Below are 20390 nucleotides of genomic sequence, written 5' to 3'. Positions count from 1 at the left end.
CCCTTCACACATAGGACTCGGTTCAGCTTCTATGAGCCGTCTTTGTATCTAGTTTTCCCTCTTTATTGACATTGTGCCCTATTTTTCCTATTTTTTTCAGATCTGATTGATGGTAACTACCATCAATAAGTAAGAAACTCACGTCCTTAAATAAATTCCGAGTGTTAAACAATTTGCTTATTTGGCTATTTCCAAATATAGCATTATCTGTTTAATCTGATATACACTGACAATGACATCACGCTGGTCAAGGAGGCGCAAATTACGGAAAATGGTTGAGGCAGCAGAGTCAGATATACTCAGGCACTTTAAAGAGATGGTTGCTGAAAAACAGAAAACGGCAATGCTCAAGTTGAAGTTAAGCGACCGCAGGTTGCGGTAGAGTCTGGTGTGTCCCACTGTTGTCACCCAGGTATAGACAGTCAAGTATTTACCAGTCGCTATGAGCAGATTTCAGAAGTATGTGAGACCTATGTATCACCCGACAAGGATAATGACTCTGACTTTAGTTTTGACAGCTTTGGTTGCCATGCACCACCGTTTGATTCTGATAATAGTGATGCTGAAGCTGATGATGAAGCGCCAAATACTGAATTCTTAATAACAAGTTTAAGATACTGGGCTTCTACATTTTTAGTCTCGTTGGTGGCTTTTTGACATGTAGTCTGTATTCTTAAATACTTAAATACTTTCGCCACTCCGGCAGAACACACAAAACGACACAGCTTTGAGCTCTCCCCAGCATGCAGAGTCTGATGTCGAGGCCTTCCCTATAGATGGTCTGCTTTTAAAATAGTTTAAAGCTGAATCACAATGTCATTGTGCTCTTATCCTCAAAACACCAATTTATACTCCTGAATGTCATCTTGTTGTGTTTTTTTTTCTGTAGATTCCAGAGACTCTGTGAGGCCACTATTACAAGGCAAGTTCAAAAATCTTGGAATTTCAGATTTTACATGGTATAAATGGTAAATGGCCTATATTTGTACAGCGCTTTAACTAGTCTCTAAAGACCCCAAAGCGCTTTACACATTCAGTTATCCACCTATTCACACACAATTCACACACTGGTGATGGCAAGCTACATATACAAATATCAAATGTATGTGACAGGCAAAAACTAGCAAACACTTTTAGCAGTTAGAACAACTTATACTTGAATGCAGAATGTTACACCATCACTTATGGATATATTCGTTTTTCGCCTCTCACTGCTTGAGCCATTAATCTTTCTAGAATTGTTCTTTGAAGCAGATGCGACCTCACAAAAGATGTTAACGATGCTGTCAGACCTGACCAGAGCAGTTAACGAACTCCGTGAGGAGGTCGGAGCCATCCGCCATCCCTGCTGCAATGAATCGGTAGATGCTGGGGTACTGCCTCTGGATTTGCCCTTGCACAACATTGAGGAGCTAAACAATGCAGAGGCAGCTCTTCAATCACAAGAGGCAAATAAGGCAATGGTAAGTATATAAAGGTTATGTACACTTTGTATATATAAAGTGTAATAGCTGTCAGATGTGATTTAAATACATAACGACGGCCTGTTGATTAAACACACAAGCACTTGCATACACATTTAAGACATGAGACACGCTAATTCCATCTCTGTAACATTTCTGTAATATACTTACATATCTATATTATTGCTAATATATATTGTAATATATCTATATCACTAAAGCACTTCTGGATGGATGCAAACTGCATTTCGTTGCCCTGTACCTGTGCATGTGCAATGACAATAAAGTTGAATTCTATTCTATTCTATTCTATTCTATTAAAATGTGCCTATAGGTGAGACGCTTTGCCTTGATTGGAGGGACCACACTGAAGGTGCGAGTCTGCCGTGTAATGGCTTATGCCATTACAAACGAGCTGGCCTCGGTACTCAACTGGGCAGGGAAAAAAAACAAGGACCAGACAAAGCAAAAAAGGGCATTTAAAGATACAGCGCTGTGCAGATGCATATGTGGTAAGTTTTACCGTTTATTGTAGTTTTATGAGCCTAAAGTGAACAATAAAAGGATCAATTGATCTGCTGGGTGTGTTTCACATTTCCTATGTCCGGTTTTTGCTATATTACTTTGTCTTTCTTAATAACAAGACTTTCATTTCCAGTTAATCTGGAGATGGAGACTTTGGTCAGTTTAGTTGTTTAGTCCACAGGTTGTACAGTTTGTACAGCCTGAGGACCCCATGCTTATTTTGTTTTAAAGGATACACGGCACACCATGCTAAGACTTATCACTTTTTCCGCTCATAGCTCTTTGGGAATCAAATGCGGCAGTTTGCAGATTTACGCCTGGTGACTTTCATGTTTATCAGCCTAGGAGTTTACATACTTTCTCCCCGCTGAAGACAGTTAACAAGAGCTTATTCATGTGCTCTAATTCACTTTTTTTGTTTGTGTGTGTGTATTTTTTTCCTAGATGGCCTGACGCAGCAGTTAGGGGCAAACTCTATGTCCGAGTTTGTCTTTGCACAAGCAGTCCAGAAATGGCTCCGATACGCCCCAGATCGTATGGGTGGCGCAGGACGCACATCATGCATCCCCATCCCGGAGTAAAAATGACAAACTTATGTGAAACAGAAATGTATATAGGAAAATGTATTTTAATAAAGTATTTAGCAAACGAAACATGTCTATTGACCTTTTTTTGTTGAGTTTTTTTTTCTCTGTTACATCACATGCAATGCTTTCTTATGTCCCATACTTCAGCTAGAATGGAAAAAGACACAAAACTGGAGTTATTCTGTGTCCTTACGCTGCACAGCTGCCTCTTCTTATCTCATTCTCTCCCCCTCTCTTGCCTGTTGCTACTTCAATCATGAAACGGATCAATGATCAGCTGATCGGCTTTTCTCTCGTTTGTTTATCGCCGACTTTGCGCCAGAAAGAGGAAACCGCTGAATGTCGCGCTAAACAACAGCAGCACATTTAAGCTTGATCAGCTGTTGTTAGAATTTATTTAGTATTCATTTCTAGTATCAGCTGATGTTTGCTGGAGCCACAGCTGTAAAGCTGCTGGTCATGATGTCGGTTTGTATATGTGGTGAGAGGGAAACATGAAGATGAAACCAGGAGATGTCCTTACTGAATCATCAGAGCTGAACAGCTGATGGAGAAACAGGTTTACCTTTTAGGTGACATGAATGAGTTGAAGTTATGAACTGTTTCTGAGAGACAAATAACACCAGGATCCTTTTCTATGCAGCTGACAGCTGGTAACTGTGCAGGGGCGGGTCTAGCAAAGTTTTGCCAGGGGGGCCAGGTAGGGCATTAACAGGGAAAGTGGGGCACAAAGACATACTTTCTTATTTTCATTTAAAATGTCTAGCTTTTAATAAATAATTATCTGAAGCTTACAACCAAAGTTTTTATCTGATGTAAAATGTATAGAAATCATACATAAAACATCGAAGCAGCTGGAATCCACAGCTGTGTGTTCATGGAGCTGCATTTTCACCTGCTGGACATCACTATCTGACAAGTTTAATTGTCTTCAGAACATTGCAGAGGCCTTATTGACAGTATTTGGCTCTACATGTCTGTGTGAGCAGATTTTCTCTCACATGAGTGTCCTCAGGTAGCCTCTGAATGCTGGACACTCGGAGACCTGTGTGTCTGAGTGGGAGACCAGAGATCACATTAACATGTGTGTCTCTGTATTAACAAACATGCCATATCGGCCCAGTTTATTTTTCTCATCATTGTTGTGAGGAGACCATAAATAGCATTTGCATTTTCTGTTGTACAGTTCATTTGCTGTTATGAATAAAGTGTCTTTTTTTTTTATTTGTATCAAAATAGCTGATAACTATTCGCTGATCGCTGCCAACATCTGCAAACATTATTAAATTTATTGCTAATGCAATCATATGGCACACTGACTTCTGAGGAAATTTTAGATGGCACTCGTCATCAGAAAGGTTGCCTACCCCTGATATAAATAATGAATAAAAGGGGCCCTAATACTGAACCCTGTGGCACACAAGCAGAAACAGGATGGAGACTTTAAGAATGGGATTTAAATTGGATAAACTGAGTGTGGTCTGAGAGATAGGAGGTGAACCAGGCAAGGGGTGTGTGACTAATGCCAATGGATACTAACCGGTTCAGGAGAATATTGTGAGAAATGGTATCAAACGCGGCACTAAGATCAAGAAGGATGAGGATGGATAGGAGGCCAGAATCAGCTGCCATCAGAAGGTCATTGGTAATCCTTAACAGAGCAGTTTCTGTGCTATGATTGGGGCGGAAGCCAGATTGAAATTGTTCATAGAGATTATGCGCATTGAGATGTAAATGAAGCTGGGCGGCGACAACTTTTTCAAGAATTTTTTAAATAAAGGGGAGATTTGATATAGGGCGAAGATTATCAAAGTTATTGGGGTCTGCACCAGGCTTTTTGAGAATTGGAATAACAGAAGCATTTTTCAGAGATGAAGGAACAATTCCAGTGTTCAGGGAGGAATGAATAATACTGGTTATGAGAGGTGCTAACGAGGGAAGACAGGCTTTAACTAACACAGTGGGGAGAGGGTCAAGGTGACAGGTTTTTTAATAAGATTAAATACATCAGTTATGGAGGGAAGAGTAAAGCTTGAAAATAACTGACAGGAAGACAGTGGGGGAAACAGGAAGTCTACTTCCGAGTCTGAAGCTCCTAAAGAATTAAGTTGACGGTGAATATCTGAGATTTTACAAGTGAAAAAAGAGATAAGAGAATTGCAAAAATCAACAGAATACATGTGGGAGGGGAATGTGTCTGGAGGTTTTGTAATTTTACTGAACAATGAAAAGAGAGACCTGGAGTTACCTTCATTAGAACTAATTAAACCAGAGTAGTAAGCAGATTTGGCTGAGGCAATGCAGTCCTTATAGAACAGAACATGATCATTGTACATTTCTTTATGTACAGTAAGTCCGGTTTTCTTGAACAGACGTTCGAGTTGGCGTCCTTTAGCTTTAAGGTGACGCAGGTCGGGGGTAAACCATGGTGCTGAACGGGAAAATGAGACAGTTCGATGTTTAAAGAGAGCAAATATGTTAAGAAGGTTATGAAGGTTGACATTATAATGGCAAACAAGTTCATGAAGGATTGAGGAGCTGTGAATAGGACGGCAGATGAAAAAACAGCTGGGTTAATATTACTAATTTTCCTAAAAGTGATATTACGAGAGATACAGGTTTTGGAAGCGGTTATGTTTGCATCAAAAGAAATAAACATATGATCAGACTGGGGAAACAATGTGGCTTTACAATGGGTGGGGGTAATGCCAGAACAACGGACCAAATCCAGGATATGACCTTTAGAATGGGTAGGAAATTTTATGTACTGTAGAAGCCCAAAACCTTCCAGGCAGGAGGTAAAATCTCTGGAAAGAGGGATTTTATCATTGTCAATATGAATATTGAAGTCACCAACAATTATCAGATTTGGAGAAAGTACAGAGAACTGAGTGGGAAGAGCAGAAGATTAATTTAAAAACTCCTTATTTGGCTTAGGTGGCTGATAAACAGTACATATGATGGTGGGGGTAGATCCAGGGAGCTGTAGTGCAATGTATTCAAATGAATGGGAGGGAGGGGCAGAGACAGGGAGTAGTTTCCAGTGCTTACAGTGAATTATCGCGAGACCTCCGCCCCTCCCCGAGATGCGAGGTTGACAGGTGTAAACAAACTCAGATGGAGTGGAATCATTGAGAGAAACAAAGTCATTAGGCTGTTGCCATGTTTCAGTCAAGCAAAGAAAGTCCAACTTGTTACCATGCCTGACAGTAGGCTTAGTTGATCTAGCCAGGTGGGCCAGCACATTGTGGTTGACAGCCCGGTCAGTCTTGCGGGGAGGACAACGAGTTTTTGACCAGATGGACAATTTTGAGTTAGTGTCACTGATGTTGAAATTCCGCCGAAGCCCTCGGTTAGGGCTGGGTATCGTCACTGATTTCTAGAATCGATTCGATTCTGATTCACAAGGTCCCGAATCGATTCGATCCACGATTCGATTAAATTCAATTCAATTGAATCGATTCAATTTGATTTGAATATAGGAAATTTTGACAGTCGGAATTATTATAATTCAGATCAGTAAATTTACATATTTTGTATCTATAAAAAGGAAGCTGACACATGCAAGACTTTATCAAAGGTGTGAGCATCACAGCAGATGCCTTTGTGTCAAAGTAGCTGAAGATAAAACACAGAAAAACATGAAGGTTTTCCTGGCCTGGATTTTATAAAAATATTCTGCAGTACATCAAAAACGAAAGAAAACCATTAATTAACATATTAATGTTACCTCTGACGTTACAGCGGAGACACGGCTAAGCGCTTTGCATTTTGCATAATTTTAAAAAGTTTAAATTTGTTCAGTATTGAACGGCAGAAATTAGGTTTTCTTTTCAGAAGTATGTAAACAGGGGAAAAACAGCGGCCGACAACGCTGTAAACAACGGTAGACTTGTGCGTAACAAGCAAGCGATTAATGCAGAAAACAGTACAGAGAGAGAGAGAGAGCTGTGCATCGTGGTCGAAGCAAAACAGTAAAAGTCAGAGGGAATTCATGACGATGTTTATGTGAAGTGTAGTTTGGATCTTCTTTTGCTGCTGGTTCAGTCAGTTTTATTTTTATTGTTTGGAGAGAGATCAAACTAACAGCTTTAGAATCGGCGCATAAAGGTCGTGAACACAAAGCGCGGACCGGCCGACAGATCAGAATCAGCGAGCTGTCGGCTTTCAGCCCCGACCGCGTCTGTGCCGTCAGGTGAGAAAGGCGACATCTCACTGATTCTGATCCGCGGGTCCCGCTGTGTGTTTACGTCTTTGTGCAGAATCCGTGTTCCTGCTCTCATTTACTGTCTTAGCTGTTTGGTGGTGGTTGAAATTTTGTGAGATTTCACCTAAGATTCTGTCATTTCAGGCAAAATAAATTTATATAAAAAAATCGATTCAGGATTTTAATGAATCGATTTCACGTTATCCAAGCCAGAATCGATTTTAATCAATAAATTGATTATAAAAACCAACCCCTACCCTCGGTGGATATACCTGCGGCGGGGCTTGAAGGCGATGTCCGGGTAGAAGTATAGAGCCACAGGTAGAGAGACAGCCAGGCAAAAACGGAGCCCCAAAAGATCTGTAGCAGAGTACTGGAGAAAAGCTGTCGTCAGGTGATGAATGATGGATAAAAAACCCCAGGTGAGTACGAGCCACACCAACACCCTGTGGATCCGCATCTTAATCAGGGCCGAGCACTGAACACAAACGGAGGGACCGAACAACCAGCTGACAACTGCAGCGCAAGCAATAAAAACCCACACATATTGCAAAAACAAGTCAAAACAGGGTTGCGCCTTAGATACTCGATTCAAATTATCATCAACAACTGAAAAAATTATAATAAAAATAGTAATAATAACCGTTGAGCAGCAGCAGCCAAGCATGCCAGCATTCACTCGACCGGAAGTTCACAGGAGCTGTACCCCTGGGGTACAGCTATTCTTATTGATCAGAACATTCCATTTGTTCCATCCACTGTTATGTTGGACAAAAAAGGACTGTTTATAATAGTGTCTGGAAAACTCTGTGACAGGTCTGTGACCTTGCCCAATCTTTATGCACCCAATTTTGATGATGTGCAATTTTGATGCCTGTTTTCACACCTCCTGGACTTAAATACTCACTCTTTGATTCTGGGGGGTGATTTTAATTTCTATTTGGATGCGGTATTAGATCATTCATCCTCCAAACCTGCTACTCTTAATAAATCTGCAACTTATGTAAAGTCCTTTCTTGAAGATTATAGCCTCATAAGAGAACTAGCTAACACTGCTGAGAGGACCAGTCACTGGCTATGGCTAAAATGGGCTGACATCCCTTGGGCAGCTAAGGCAGTCAGCTAACCGCAAGAGCAAAGAAATAATATACTCTTCTCCCCTTTTCTGGGAGGCAGTGGGGAGGTAGAGCGTACAGCCCGATCTGGCGGGGAGGTGTGGAAAGCCAAATCGGGCGCCCCCCCTTACGGCTCTCCTCTCTGCTCTGTCCTATCTTGTCCTATCTTTACTGAATCTCACAGATCCCTATTCTTTCTTCTCACATGTACACCACACCTACACTAGAATAGATATTTTTTATTGACAATCTACTAATGAATAATATTAGATCCTGCAGCTATGAAAGTATTACTGTCTCTGATCATGCCCCCCTTTTGCTTGATATAGCTTTTCATTGCTGCGACTTTGTGAGAAAGCTCTGGAGATTGGATACATTGCTGATCATGGATGAACAATTTGTTTCTAATATCCATCCATCCATTCGCTTCTCCTTTTCAGGGTCGCAGGGGGCGCTGGAGCCTATCCCAGCTGTCATAGGGCGAGAGGCGGGGTACACCCTGGACAGGTCGCCAGTCTGTCGCAGGGCCAACACACAGGGACAGACAACCATTCACACTCACATTCATTCGCACATTCACACCTAGTGATAATTTGGATTATCCAATTAACCTATCCCCACAAGCTGCATGTCTTTGGACGGTGGGAGGAAGCCGGAGTACCCGGAGAGAACCCACGCAAACACGGGGAGAACATGCAAACTCCACACAGAAAGACCCCGGCCTGATGTTGGAATTGAACTCAGGACCTTCTTGCTGTGCAGCAACAGTGCTAACCACCGTGCCACCGTGCTGTTTCTAATATCACTTCTAAAATTAAAATATTTCTTTATGAGAATAGAATACCTGGTATACCAAACAGGTATGGGAGGCTTTGAAGGCATTCCTGAGAAGAGAAAGCATTTCAGTGGCAGCATTTAAAAGACAATGTGCACAGCGGGAGCAGAGGTTTATTTCTGACAAGATTTTGAGCATCGACAGGGATTATGCTCAGTCACCATCAACGGCGCTATACAAAGAACACTTGAATTTAAAAACCAAACTCAATCTACTTTCCACTTGACAAGTGGAAGGATGATTTCTTTGACTCCATTGATATGCCCTCGCTTGCCACAGAACTCAGACAGACTCTGGAAGCCCCCATTTCAAAAGAGGAAATTCAGGTGGCAATAGCATCTATGCAGTCCGGGAAATCTCCAGGTCCTGATGGATTTTCTATAGACTTTTATAAAAAAAAATTCTCAGACGATTTGGCTCCCTTCCTTCATCATGCTACCAGGCCTGTATCACAGTTAGTGATGTGTCGCGAACGAAATGGCTCTTAGAGCCGGATCTTTGACGTGAATGAGGAGCCGTGGGTTTTTTTTCTTTCTCTCTCTCACACTTTTTTCCCGCTTCACTCCGCACGCGAGCCTTGTGCTTTGCGCTGAGCAGAGGGGGGAGGGGCGGTAGTTACACTCACAGTAGCACAGGAACAGAGCGAGAGGGAAACAGAGAGAAAGAGAGCCAGGGACAACAACATCACATTAGAAAGGTATAGTAATCATCAACAACTATTTTCAGTTGCGGATGATAAAGGATTCAGAAAGTTTATTCATGCAGGTCCATATGACAGAGAATATGCATCTTCTTTTTGTTTTCATATTTTAATTTATATTTAATTGTGTTGTGGTTTGCAGTGTTTTGTGTTGTTTCACTTTAAATTTGTTTAAAAGGAAAAAGCTGAAAATTTAAATAGTTAAAAGTTGAAATGTGAATAGTTGGTTTTTGCATTATATGATTTATTTATTACATTTTATGTGGAGTGAATAAATAAAAGTATATTTACAGTGGCCCCTAGAGACAAAGCACGTACAAACTTCAAAACACGTAAAAACTCAAAACACGTAAAAACTCCAAAACACGTAAAAACTCAGAAGCACATAAAAACTCAAAACACGTACAAAATACAAGAGAAGTGCTCCAGGATGCTAGGGGGCAGTGTTGAGCTTTTGTTACCTAGTGGCTACACAAGCCAGGAAGTACCAATGACCAGATTTGTTGTGTGGTAGTAACAGGTAAATGAACATTTTTTAAATTATTTGAATATATATGAGTGCTTGTGTATAAATACACAAACAATACACATATGCTTTCATGCTTTCTGTTTTGGAAGTTCAGTTAATGCTAGAAATGTGTTTTGGAGTTTGTACGCGTTTTGTCTCCAGGGGCCACCGCATATATTTATATATAAACATATATAAATAAAACCACCTCTTTTTTTTTTTTTATGTTAGTAATTCCTTTTGTGCATAATTTTATATTATTGTTAATAATAAATAAATTAAAGCAACAAAACAACCTGAAGAGCCTGTTCGGAGCCGAAGGAGCCCGGGTATAGATAACATTTAAAAAATCGCCGTATGTTAAAGAAGGAGTGCCGATTTTTAATAAAGCCAGCTTAGTGGGGAGAGATTATAGCAGGAAGAATTTTTTCCAGCCTGTGCGTCAGTATTTTAGACAGAATTTTAACATCTGTGTTTAACAGAGATATAGGCCTATAAGAAGCACAGTCAGTCAGGTCCTTGTCCTTTTTAAGTAACACTTTGATTAGTGATGGGATTTCCGGCTCTTTTTAGAAAACTGGCTCTTTCGGCTCGGCTCTTAAGTGTTACTTAAAAAGGAATACAGAATAAGCCTGGCAGAGGAAGCAAAAGTTTTCAAATACTGTGAGGTTTATTGTAAACTACAACAAATGACTGCAGGTTGTTATCTAGCAAAAGGGTTATATAACTGACTATTAACAGCATTAGGGCTAATAATCTTGACCCTTGTAGTTTGTGAAGTAATTTTGTTTCTATGTGCAAAGTAAATTATTTCAGCATAAAAAAAAAAAATTAAAAAAGAAAAAAAAACCCTGCTTTTTGGAAAAGCTGTGTAAAACAATCCTTGCTCTGTTTAACAGTATTTAGGAAAAAGGCTAATAGTTCTGCAGATAAAATCTTCTTTCTTCTTTTTTTTTTACAATTTGAGTTGCTGGTTATGGTTGTACACAGCAGTCAATCAGACAAAACGGACACCATGACACACCTAAAGTTACAGATCTCATTTGTATAATGAACGAGTAAGTTTGATCCTCCCTTCACTGATGATCACTAAGTCTACCTCATTTGCTGTAGTTGTTTGTGAAAATATATGAATACAGACAGGGAACTAAAGCAAAAGAAAAAAAAGTCTCATTATGGTGTTGATCAATAATATGTTACCATGAGCTTTGATCATGACGTCGTATTATGGATTCCAATTATGTGTTTTCCAAATCCTTAAAATATTTGGTATCTTTCATTGAATGTGTAAAATCATTTATTCTTTTCTTTAGCTTTTTGCTATCAGAGCAACACATGTTAATAAACCGATCCTTCCCTCTCATTCAGGGTCTTTTCTGCATGATGTACATTTCCTGCACATCGTCTAGTTATCCCAATGTTTCTAAATGGTTTTGTTTGTTTGTTCTGTTTTTAACTTCTTTGTGTTGCCTTGACTAAGACTAACTGGTCCATTAAGTGACATGATCATCTAAACCTCTAACAAAATATAGTGAAATGTAGAAAAACAAAGTAAAAAGAGGTGAGCAGGTTGCACACTGAGCAGCAGTTTTTGCAGTATGTGCAGGACATGAAGATGTTCTCACCTTCAGTATGGGATGGGATCTTCATCAATCAGATGAAATGATTTAGTGAGGTAAGGATTTTTTTAAACAGTCAGATATGGGTGGATGAATATCCAAAAACAGACTCAACAAAAGGCGACACATTTATTTGGGCTCAAAATGTTGATGAAGCAAGACATAAACTCCAATTGGAGCACACGAATCTACTGAAATGTAGGTAGGACCACAGTCTGAGTTTGTAAGAGGGGTGAAAAGGGAAAGATACCACAGGGTAGCTTAACTCAAGCTTCATCATTTAGTGTAAAATGTGAATAGTTATAACAAAACCAAAGTGAATACTTACAGAACTTCACAAACACCACAAACATCACCAGACATTTTAGAAATGTGTGTTATTTGATATTAAATAACTGTAAGCCTGGGTGACATTTTAATAGGAATTTTATCGATATCAAAATTACAAACAAGAAAAAAATTTATGCTACCCAAATATGAACTGGGATAGTCTTCCAAATGAAGGTAGCATTTCTGAACAGATGTTTTAGCCAGTTAATCTTAAATGTACTAATTAAAGTATGGAAAATAGCCCACCATTTTCATAAGGATTCATAACAACAGTTTTTCTATTTCTTTGTTCCTGTGTGTAAAAGCCTGCACTTGGTGCACCAGTTTCGGCAGGAAAAAGTACACAGCCTCTCTGATTGGTGATTCAAGTTGATCAGCTCCAGGCTGCTTGACTGACCTAGAAACTTACAAGAAAAACTATTAAAAGCCCCTGGTCACTTGCTTCTCTCTCCCTGTGTCTGTGTGTGTGTGTGTGTGTGTGTGTGTGTGTGTGTGTGTGTGTGTTCGTCAGCCCCCTATCAGAGCTATCAGGTGTAGGTGGATCTTGCAAGGTCTTGAGAGACTCATCTCATTGGCAAGGATGTGTTTTAAACCTTCCAAGTCAAGATCAAGGGTACTGAAGAAGGGCAAGGTGACGGACAAGTTCCGGTTCTCAATTTCAGGAACCATTATTCCATCCATAACGGGACAACCAGTCAAGAGCTTGGAAAAACTCTTTGACTCCAGCCTGAAAGACTCTACTGCCATTCAGAAGGCAAATGAGGAGCTGGGAGCGTGGCTCATTAAGGTGGATAAGTCCGGCCTGCCTGGAAGATTTAAAGCCTGGATCTACCAGCATTCCATCCTGCCCCGAATCCTGTGGCCCTTGCTTATATATACAGTTCCAATAACTACTGTGGAATCCCTTGAAAGGAAGATCAGTGGCTTTCTTCGTAAGTGGCTGGGACTTCCCCGCAGTCTCACCAGCGCTGCCTTGTATGGGGCAAGCAACAGCTTGCAGATACCCTTCAGTGGTCTCACAGAAGAGTTCAAGGTGGCTCGCACACGAGAAGCCCTACAGTACAGAGATTCTAAAGACTGCAAGGTGGCATCAGCAGGTATTGAGGTAAGGACAGGAAGAAAGTGGAAGGCTGAGAAGGCAGTTGAGGTGGCGGAGTCACGCCTAAGGCAGAAAACACTAGTGGGGGTCTTAGCAACAGGGGGAGCAGGCTTGGGGTACTTCCCAAAGGCCCAGGTCAGCAGGGAAAAGGAGAGACACCAGCTACTCCAGGAAGAGGTCCGAGCAGGTGTGGAGGAGGAGCGAGTAAGTAGAGCTGTAGGCCTTAAGCGGCAGGGAGCATGGACAAGGTGGAAGAGCACCTTGCAGCGCAAGGTCACCTGGGCAAACATCATGCAGACAGACTTCCACCCAATCCGATTTCTAGTGCAGGCAGTATACGACACTCTGCCAAGCCCAGCAAACCTCCATCTGTGGGGGAAGAGCGAGACACCTGTCTGTCCCCTGTGCTCTGGAAGAGGGACCCTAGAACACCTCCTTAGCAGCTGCCCAAGGGCCCTGGTGGAACTCACAGTGCCCTGGGAAGAGCGGATCGAGGAGGCCAATGAAAGGAAACGAGGAAAGTACCAGGAACTAGTGCAGGGGAAGGGGCTGGAAGACTTTCTATGAGCCCATAGAAGTGGGTTGTAGGGGCTTTGCAGGACGATCACTCTGCAAGTCCTTCTTGGCTGACCCAGCCACGCCCATCCAGGCTGTGAGTGAAGTGGCAGAGAAAGCCACAAGGTGGCTGTGGATCAAGAGGGCTGATCCGTGGGTAGCTACTGGTACGCAAGTCGGGGCCTGATCACCCCCGGCTGGGTCGCCTGGGCCAGGGTGTATGATGTTGTGAAACCCGAAACACCTGATGACCCCAGGATACATCACTGAAGATGCGTACCAGTGCATCAAGGAGATGTGTCTTTTATAGTTATAGACTGATTGATTGAATTGGATCTTGTGTGTGTGTCTCTCTGTGCATGTGTGTTTCCATATGTGTCCATATTTGTGATTGTTTGGATGTTATATTTTATTAGTTAGTTGGATTTTTTTCATTTAACAAGTATATTTGAGGGACATTAGCATGTTCAGCATTTTTTCAGCTGTCCATTTTGCTTTTCCAATTTTTCTATTTAAGGTACTACTATTGTGCTAAGTCATGGCCATTTGTTTGAGGGGAATCCTCAATCTGAGAAATAGACAGCAAAAAGCCGGTCTCTCTCTCTCTGTGTGCTGTATGTGTGTAAAAGGCTCCACTTGGGGCACCTGTTTTGGCGGGAAAAAGTACACAGCCTCTCTGATTGGTGTATTCAAATTGAGCAGCTCAAGGCTGTTTGACTGTCCTAGAAACATGCTGTTAACAGCCCCCGTTCACTTTCTGCTGCTGCTGTGTATGTGTGAGTGTCTGTGCGTGTGTGTGTGTGTCTGTGCATTTGTGTGTCCATATATCCATGTTTGATTTTGTGTGAATCTGTTGGCTGTTCTTTCTTGTTTTGTTTTTTTATTATTTTTATTTCTTTATTTTCTTTTCACAGGTGAACAACAATTAGTTTTGAGGGAACTTAACCATGTTCCATTTTTTTTTAACCTTGTCATTTTACTTTTCCAATATTTACACTTAAGTTATTACTATTCTGCTCCATTATAGTATTTGCTGAAAATCATTGTTATTAAGCTATATCATATTATTTCTACTAAATTATATGTTTTTTTTCTAAATATAGCATTTCTGCTATATAATGGTATTTCTGCTTTGTTATAGTATTTGTGCTGAAATATAGTATTTCTGCCAAACGATAGTATTTCTGCTAAATCACAGTATTTCTGCTATGTTGTACTATTTTTCTAAATCATAGTATTTCTGTAATGTTTAAGTATTTTTGGCTAAATATATTATTTCTGTTATCTTATACTATTTCTCCTAAATTCTTGTATTTTTGAGAAGTTATCATGTTTCTGGTAAGTTACAATATTTCTGCTAAGTTCTGCTATGCTATTGTATTTCTGCCAAGCAGGGGCGATTCTAGGATCAGAGCTTTGGAGGTGCTGAGCACCCAGAGAGCTGCCCAGCCAGGCAAGATAAACTTAACTCGTAACGATGAGCCTTCTTCCCCGTCTCTGTCAGTCCCTGCAACCCTAAATGCCTCCAGTTGTCCCGAGTTCTCTCTGACTGTCTCCTTGGTGCATTTAAACCCCTGTCCACCCTGTCCTCGTCGTCTGTTGTCTTCATCTCCGTTATCAGTCATCGTAATTTTACCTTCTCTGTGCAAGTCTGCAAATTTCTTTATTAAATCATAAGATTCTTAAATTCATCAAGTCTCTCTGTGCCTGGGTCCTCGTCACAAAACATGACATCACTGTTTTGTACATTTTAACACAATTTAATCCCCACATTTGTGAAAGAAAAGCAAAACACTTTTTTGAAAAGTTTGTAACAAAACCATCAAATCAAATCTAATAAAGGTTGTTTAAATGCTGCAAAAGAAGAATGGATTGGAATAAAAAAAATCCATATCCAAACCTTAATTACTGCGGGAGAATAATGAATGATGCTCATATTAAGTAAAAAGTAAACTGAGTGCATTTTTTGAACAGAGATTCACTTTTAATGTGTATGTATAATATAACACAGATATATATAATATAAAATAAAAAGTCACTCCAAAAATAGAACAGTCTTTGAAATGTAGAAATGTAGAAAATATTAATAAAAAAAAAATGGAGGCAACTTTGCCTATGGTGCAATGTATGAAAAGATCTTTACTGCAGATATTCCTATGGCCCTGCAGATTTTTTCTTTATTTCAACCTATGTCGCCTCACCTTGAGGTTGGCAAATCTGTCAATCACTTTTTGGTGGTCAACTCTCTCAAGCATCTCTTTCTCAACTGACATCACAGCCAGGTGCTGGAGTTTGCTTTGACCCATGGTCCTTCTCAGCCAGGTATGGAGCCAACGCAAGACACTAAATGACCTCTCACAGCTACAGCTGCTAACTGGGATTGTCAGGGCAACCTGAATAACCGTTTTCAGTGTGGGGAAGATCTCATTATCCAGAAGATTATATACTGTTAACATATCTGGAATGGCACCAGCCTCACTCTTGAGCTTCAAAAAGTTTTTGGCAACCATGACTTCCTCTGACTGAAGTTCAATATGGTAATGCAGTGCTAGGGCTGACAAATGAGGCTCAGACAAGAAGTGGTTTCTTGGAAGTGGACACGCCTGAATCCCATTAAGCAATTCCTGACTAATACCAGAAAAACGCTTCTCAAGTTCAGAGATCATTCTGTCCAGACAAGGAAACAACAATTTCCTTTTAAGCTCTTCTGACACAGAAGAGCCACAGGCTTCACTGCCTGCCCCACAGGTTGACTCAACAACAAATCCATCCATTCTCTTTTCTTTCTGCCTCTGTCCAGAAGACTGCTCCAAAACAGCTATCTGGTTTGCCTCACACATAGCCTTTGTTCTTGCATGAAGATCTATAGCAGTGGCATCACTGCGCTTCTGCTTCAGTGTCTCAACCACCGCATCTTTGTATGTCTGGGCCTGGGCAATGTCTATGGTCTCCTTCTGTAGGTATCTGTGTAAACATTCAGTTACAGACAGTAGATCCTTTAAAACAATCAGCAAATACACTGAGGAGAATTTACTGAGTTTTGCCTTCAATCCCACTGCAATAGGTGTGTTGATAGAGGAGAGGCACTCAATGATAGCAGGGAAATTGTTAAGCACAGCCGTTACTGAACGAACCTGGCATGCCCAGTGTGTGTTTGACAACTGTGCAAGTTCACTTTGCTCCAATCCTAATTTCTTCTGAGTGTCCATGAACTTATGATGGTTTACAAGAGAAGCACTAAAGAAGGAATGGAGACTTTCAAGCATGTTAAAGAACTCTATGGTTTCGGTAACAGCTCTGCATGTATGACATAGGATGAGATTTAACTCATGCGCATAGCAATGAACATATATGGCCTCAGGGTGCTTCTTTTGAAAATGGGCTTGCACACCTCCAACTGTTCCGCTCATGACAGCTGCTCCATCATAGGTCTGTGCCACACAATGCAACCGCTCAATTCCCTTCTCTTGCAGCTGATTCTCAATAGCAGTATTTATCGATGCAGCATCAAACTTTGGCATTTCTGTCAGGGCTAGGAACCTCTCTTTAACTACACCTTCCACACACACTTACCTCACACAGTGCCAACTGTTCCGTCCTTCCATCTCTAGCCTCATCAGCCACAATGGCATACATCTGTGATTCCTTCATCTCACGAACAATAGCTGCAGTTACTTCTTGTGAACAACATTCAATCATCTCATTCTGACTACTACAAGAGATGTATGTGGTGTTTGATGGGGGGGTGTATCAAACTCAAAGAATGGATCAAACTTTTGATCCATTCTTCCGCGAGTGCAAAAGTTTTATGCACTCACGGAAATTCCCTTTATTGTCACTCTCTTCTGTTTCGTCATAACCTCGAAATGATATTCCTTGCTTCCCCAAAAAGCAGGTCACTGCCACAATACGTTCCAGGTACTCCCTTCTTTCACTTACTTCAGTGGCACTTGTTGCTTCTATCTGTTCAACAATATTGCCTTGTGACAGACTTGCTTTGTAGCTGTTCCAACAAACTACACTGTCCTTGTGTGACTAGGTGGCTTCATGTTTTTGAAACTTGCTCAGTGCTTTTTGCCAGTTACTGACTCCATCATTCACTAATGTGTCATACCTAAGACTTTTGCCAAAGACTCGACAAGCGAAGCAGAAAGCAGCATTTTTTTTGGGAAGAATATTCTAACCATTTAAAGCTTTTTAACCAGTTTTCTTGGAAGGATCTTTTTTGTGTTCCAAATTGAGTGAGAGGGTACTGGGACAGTTTCAACTGTTTAGGACCAGTAGTCTTATCCCCTAAATCAAGAGCCATATCTTGAACTCCTTTGGATTGCTGACTGGAATGCTGCTCTGTCTGCCTCTCCTCATCTTGTTCCCTGGTCTTCTCTCTCAGAGTCTCTCCCTGTTCTTCTCCTCCTTGTGTAATGAAATTAACCAAACAGTAAATCATATAGACAAATAGGAAAATGTAATGAAGGTGTCCTGTTCAGAATAAAGTCTAATGATATAAGGTCATGATTCTCAAACTGCCAGTGGTACATAAACTCCCCATTGTGGTACTTGGAGGAAAGTAATAAATATTTTTTGAAAATAAAATACTTCAAACATGTACAATTTGATCAAAAAAAGTACAAAACTTTGAATTAAAATACTTAAAGTATACTAAATTCATATTTCAAATATCCTAAGCATTGTCTTCCCTTTTCTTCTTCCCAGCACGGTGGCACGGTGGTTAGCACTGTTGCTGCACAGCAAGAAGGTCCTGAGTTCAATTCCACCATCAGGCCGGGGTCTTTCTGTGTGGAGTTTGCATGTTCTCCCCGTGTTTGCGTGGGTTCTCTCCGGGTACTCCGGCTTCCTCCCACCATCCAAAGACATGCAGCTTGTGGGGATAGGTTAATTGGATAATCCAAATTGCCACTAGGTGTGAATGTGAGTGTGAATGGTTGTCTGTCTCTGTGTGTTGGCCCTGCGACAGACTGGCGACCTGTCCAGGGTGTACCCCGCCTCTCGCCCTATGACAGCTGGGATAGGCTCCAGCGCCCCCCGCGACCCTGAAAAGGAGAAGCGGAAGCGAATGGATGGATGGTACACACTGTAAAAAGTTTGAGAAACACTGATAAGTGTATGTGTGCTTTTCGAAAACATTTAAAGCTGCAGTACAGAATCTTTGAAACAAGCTTAAAACATTTTTAGAATATAAACAGAGCACTCTGCTTCTCTCTACAGCTCCTTACTCCACGCAGTACCGGTGGTGCACGTACTGCGGCAGTCATACAGACAACTAGATGGTTGAAAAGTTGGCCTACCTATTATTGGCTGAGGTTTAGTAGAGTTGTGGCTGAACCACATAAAGATATATCATTAATTTTAATCTCCCAAATCAATGATAATGTTATGTTGGAATGTTGTTAAAGAGGGTCAAAAATGTTTCAACCCAGTTTGTTTTGCAGATTCTGTATAGCAGCTTTAATATAGCGAGAACACAACTTCCAGATTGTGTGAGTAAAATTAGTTTGTTTTTCTTTGTCAGTTTAACAGTTTCTGTTGTGCCTGTCACTGTTCCCTCTCTTACCTGGTTCTTCCTGACCTTGTACGTTCTCCTCACATTCCCCTCCTTCCTCTCTCCCTCTTTGGACTGACAATCATACACAAATAGATTGTATTCAATTAGATGAAAATATTGCATTAATATGAAAAAAAAATACTATTAAAATCATTGATAAAAAAGTCTTCTCTCAGTGTACTTTCAACCAAAAGGCAAATAACCAAACCACATGAACATCTAATAAAAGATATAAGTATTGAAAACTGATCCAACATTATTCTTGATTGACAGATCATTTGATCTTACACTATTACCTGAATGTGGCTCCTTTTTTTGAAAAAACGTCCTAATGTCCATTATTAACCCGTGCTGAAGCACCCCCAAAAATGGGCTAAAATCGCTCCTGCTGCCAAGTGTCATGTTTCCTCTAAGATATTGCAAGTCTGCTAAGTAATTGCATTTTTGCAAAGTTCTTATATTTCGGCAAGGTTTTTACAATTTCTGCAGCTTTTCAACTTTTTCAGAAAGTTTGAGCAGACAGCTTCAGCTTTAAAGCATCCACACAGCATTTTCGCAGGAAATGCAAATTTTTCTAGTTTATTTTATTGTTTATTCTATTTAATTTTTAAAAATATGTATATATATATATACACACACGTAGATATACATATTTACTATACACATTCAGTAATGCGCATCACTCTTATATTGTACATATATTTATTCATATAATTCTCAGATTTACCCATTCTTATATTTTGCTTGTTTATGTTATTGTATTTTCGTACACCTCTGTTGCTTGTGAAGCTTGCACACAAGAATTTCACTCGCATGTACTGTACCAGTATACCTGCACATGTGATGTGACAATAAAAGTGATTTGATTTGATTTATTTCTAAAGGACTACCATTTTGACTCATTCTTTTTTCTTGATCCTTAGTGATACATATTCCTAAATATGGAAGCTTTTTTTTAATTGGGATATCACAAAGATCAGCTTTGGAGCAATCTTTTATGGTCATGAGTTCACATTTTTTGATTTTCAGGTATAGTCCACAAGGCAATTGTGTCAATTGTAGCCCAGCTAGCAGACGACAATTAACTCTCGACCAGTGAAAGAGGTACAGTCAAAAACCCACCTCCTTAACACTAGATAAATACACTTATTTTTGGTGAAGATTTGCTTAAAACAAGTGAAATTATCTGCCAGTGGAGTAAGTGTTTTTTCTTATCAAGATTTCATTAAAGAAGAAAAATGTCTAGATTTAAATAAAGCTAAAAATAAGTCTTTTACACTTATT

At 40.4% G+C, this 20390-nt stretch overlaps 1 protein-coding gene, 1 long non-coding RNA gene and 1 pseudogene across 2 annotated transcripts; 2 read left to right on the top strand and 1 right to left on the bottom strand.

Annotated features, from left to right (window-relative positions):
* Nucleotides 1–1331: 1331 nt before the first annotated feature.
* On the top strand, nucleotides 1332–3081 carry LOC146493826 (uncharacterized). The gene is made up of 2 exons (XR_014871979.1): nucleotides 1332–1463; nucleotides 1798–3081. It is a non-coding gene; the product is annotated as an uncharacterized LOC146493826 (long non-coding RNA).
* A 5219-nt stretch (nucleotides 3082–8300) lies between these two features.
* On the top strand, nucleotides 8301–14508 carry LOC146493825 (uncharacterized). Its single transcript, XM_085149744.1, has one exon. The coding sequence runs from the start codon at nucleotides 12470–12472 to the stop codon at nucleotides 13553–13555; it is 1086 nt and encodes a 361-aa protein (XP_085005870.1). The 5' UTR covers nucleotides 8301–12469; the 3' UTR covers nucleotides 13556–14508.
* A 1143-nt stretch (nucleotides 14509–15651) lies between these two features.
* Nucleotides 15652–17293, bottom strand: LOC146493824 (zinc finger MYM-type protein 1-like; annotated as a pseudogene).
* Nucleotides 17294–20390: the final 3097 nt, after the last annotated feature.

Source organism: Neolamprologus multifasciatus, chromosome 22 (genome assembly GCF_963576455.1).
Source record: "Neolamprologus multifasciatus chromosome 22, fNeoMul1.2, whole genome shotgun sequence".
In the NCBI taxonomy this organism is placed as follows: Eukaryota; Metazoa; Chordata; class Actinopteri; order Cichliformes; family Cichlidae; genus Neolamprologus; species Neolamprologus multifasciatus.
This window is presented reverse-complemented; position numbering and strand designations above follow the sequence as displayed.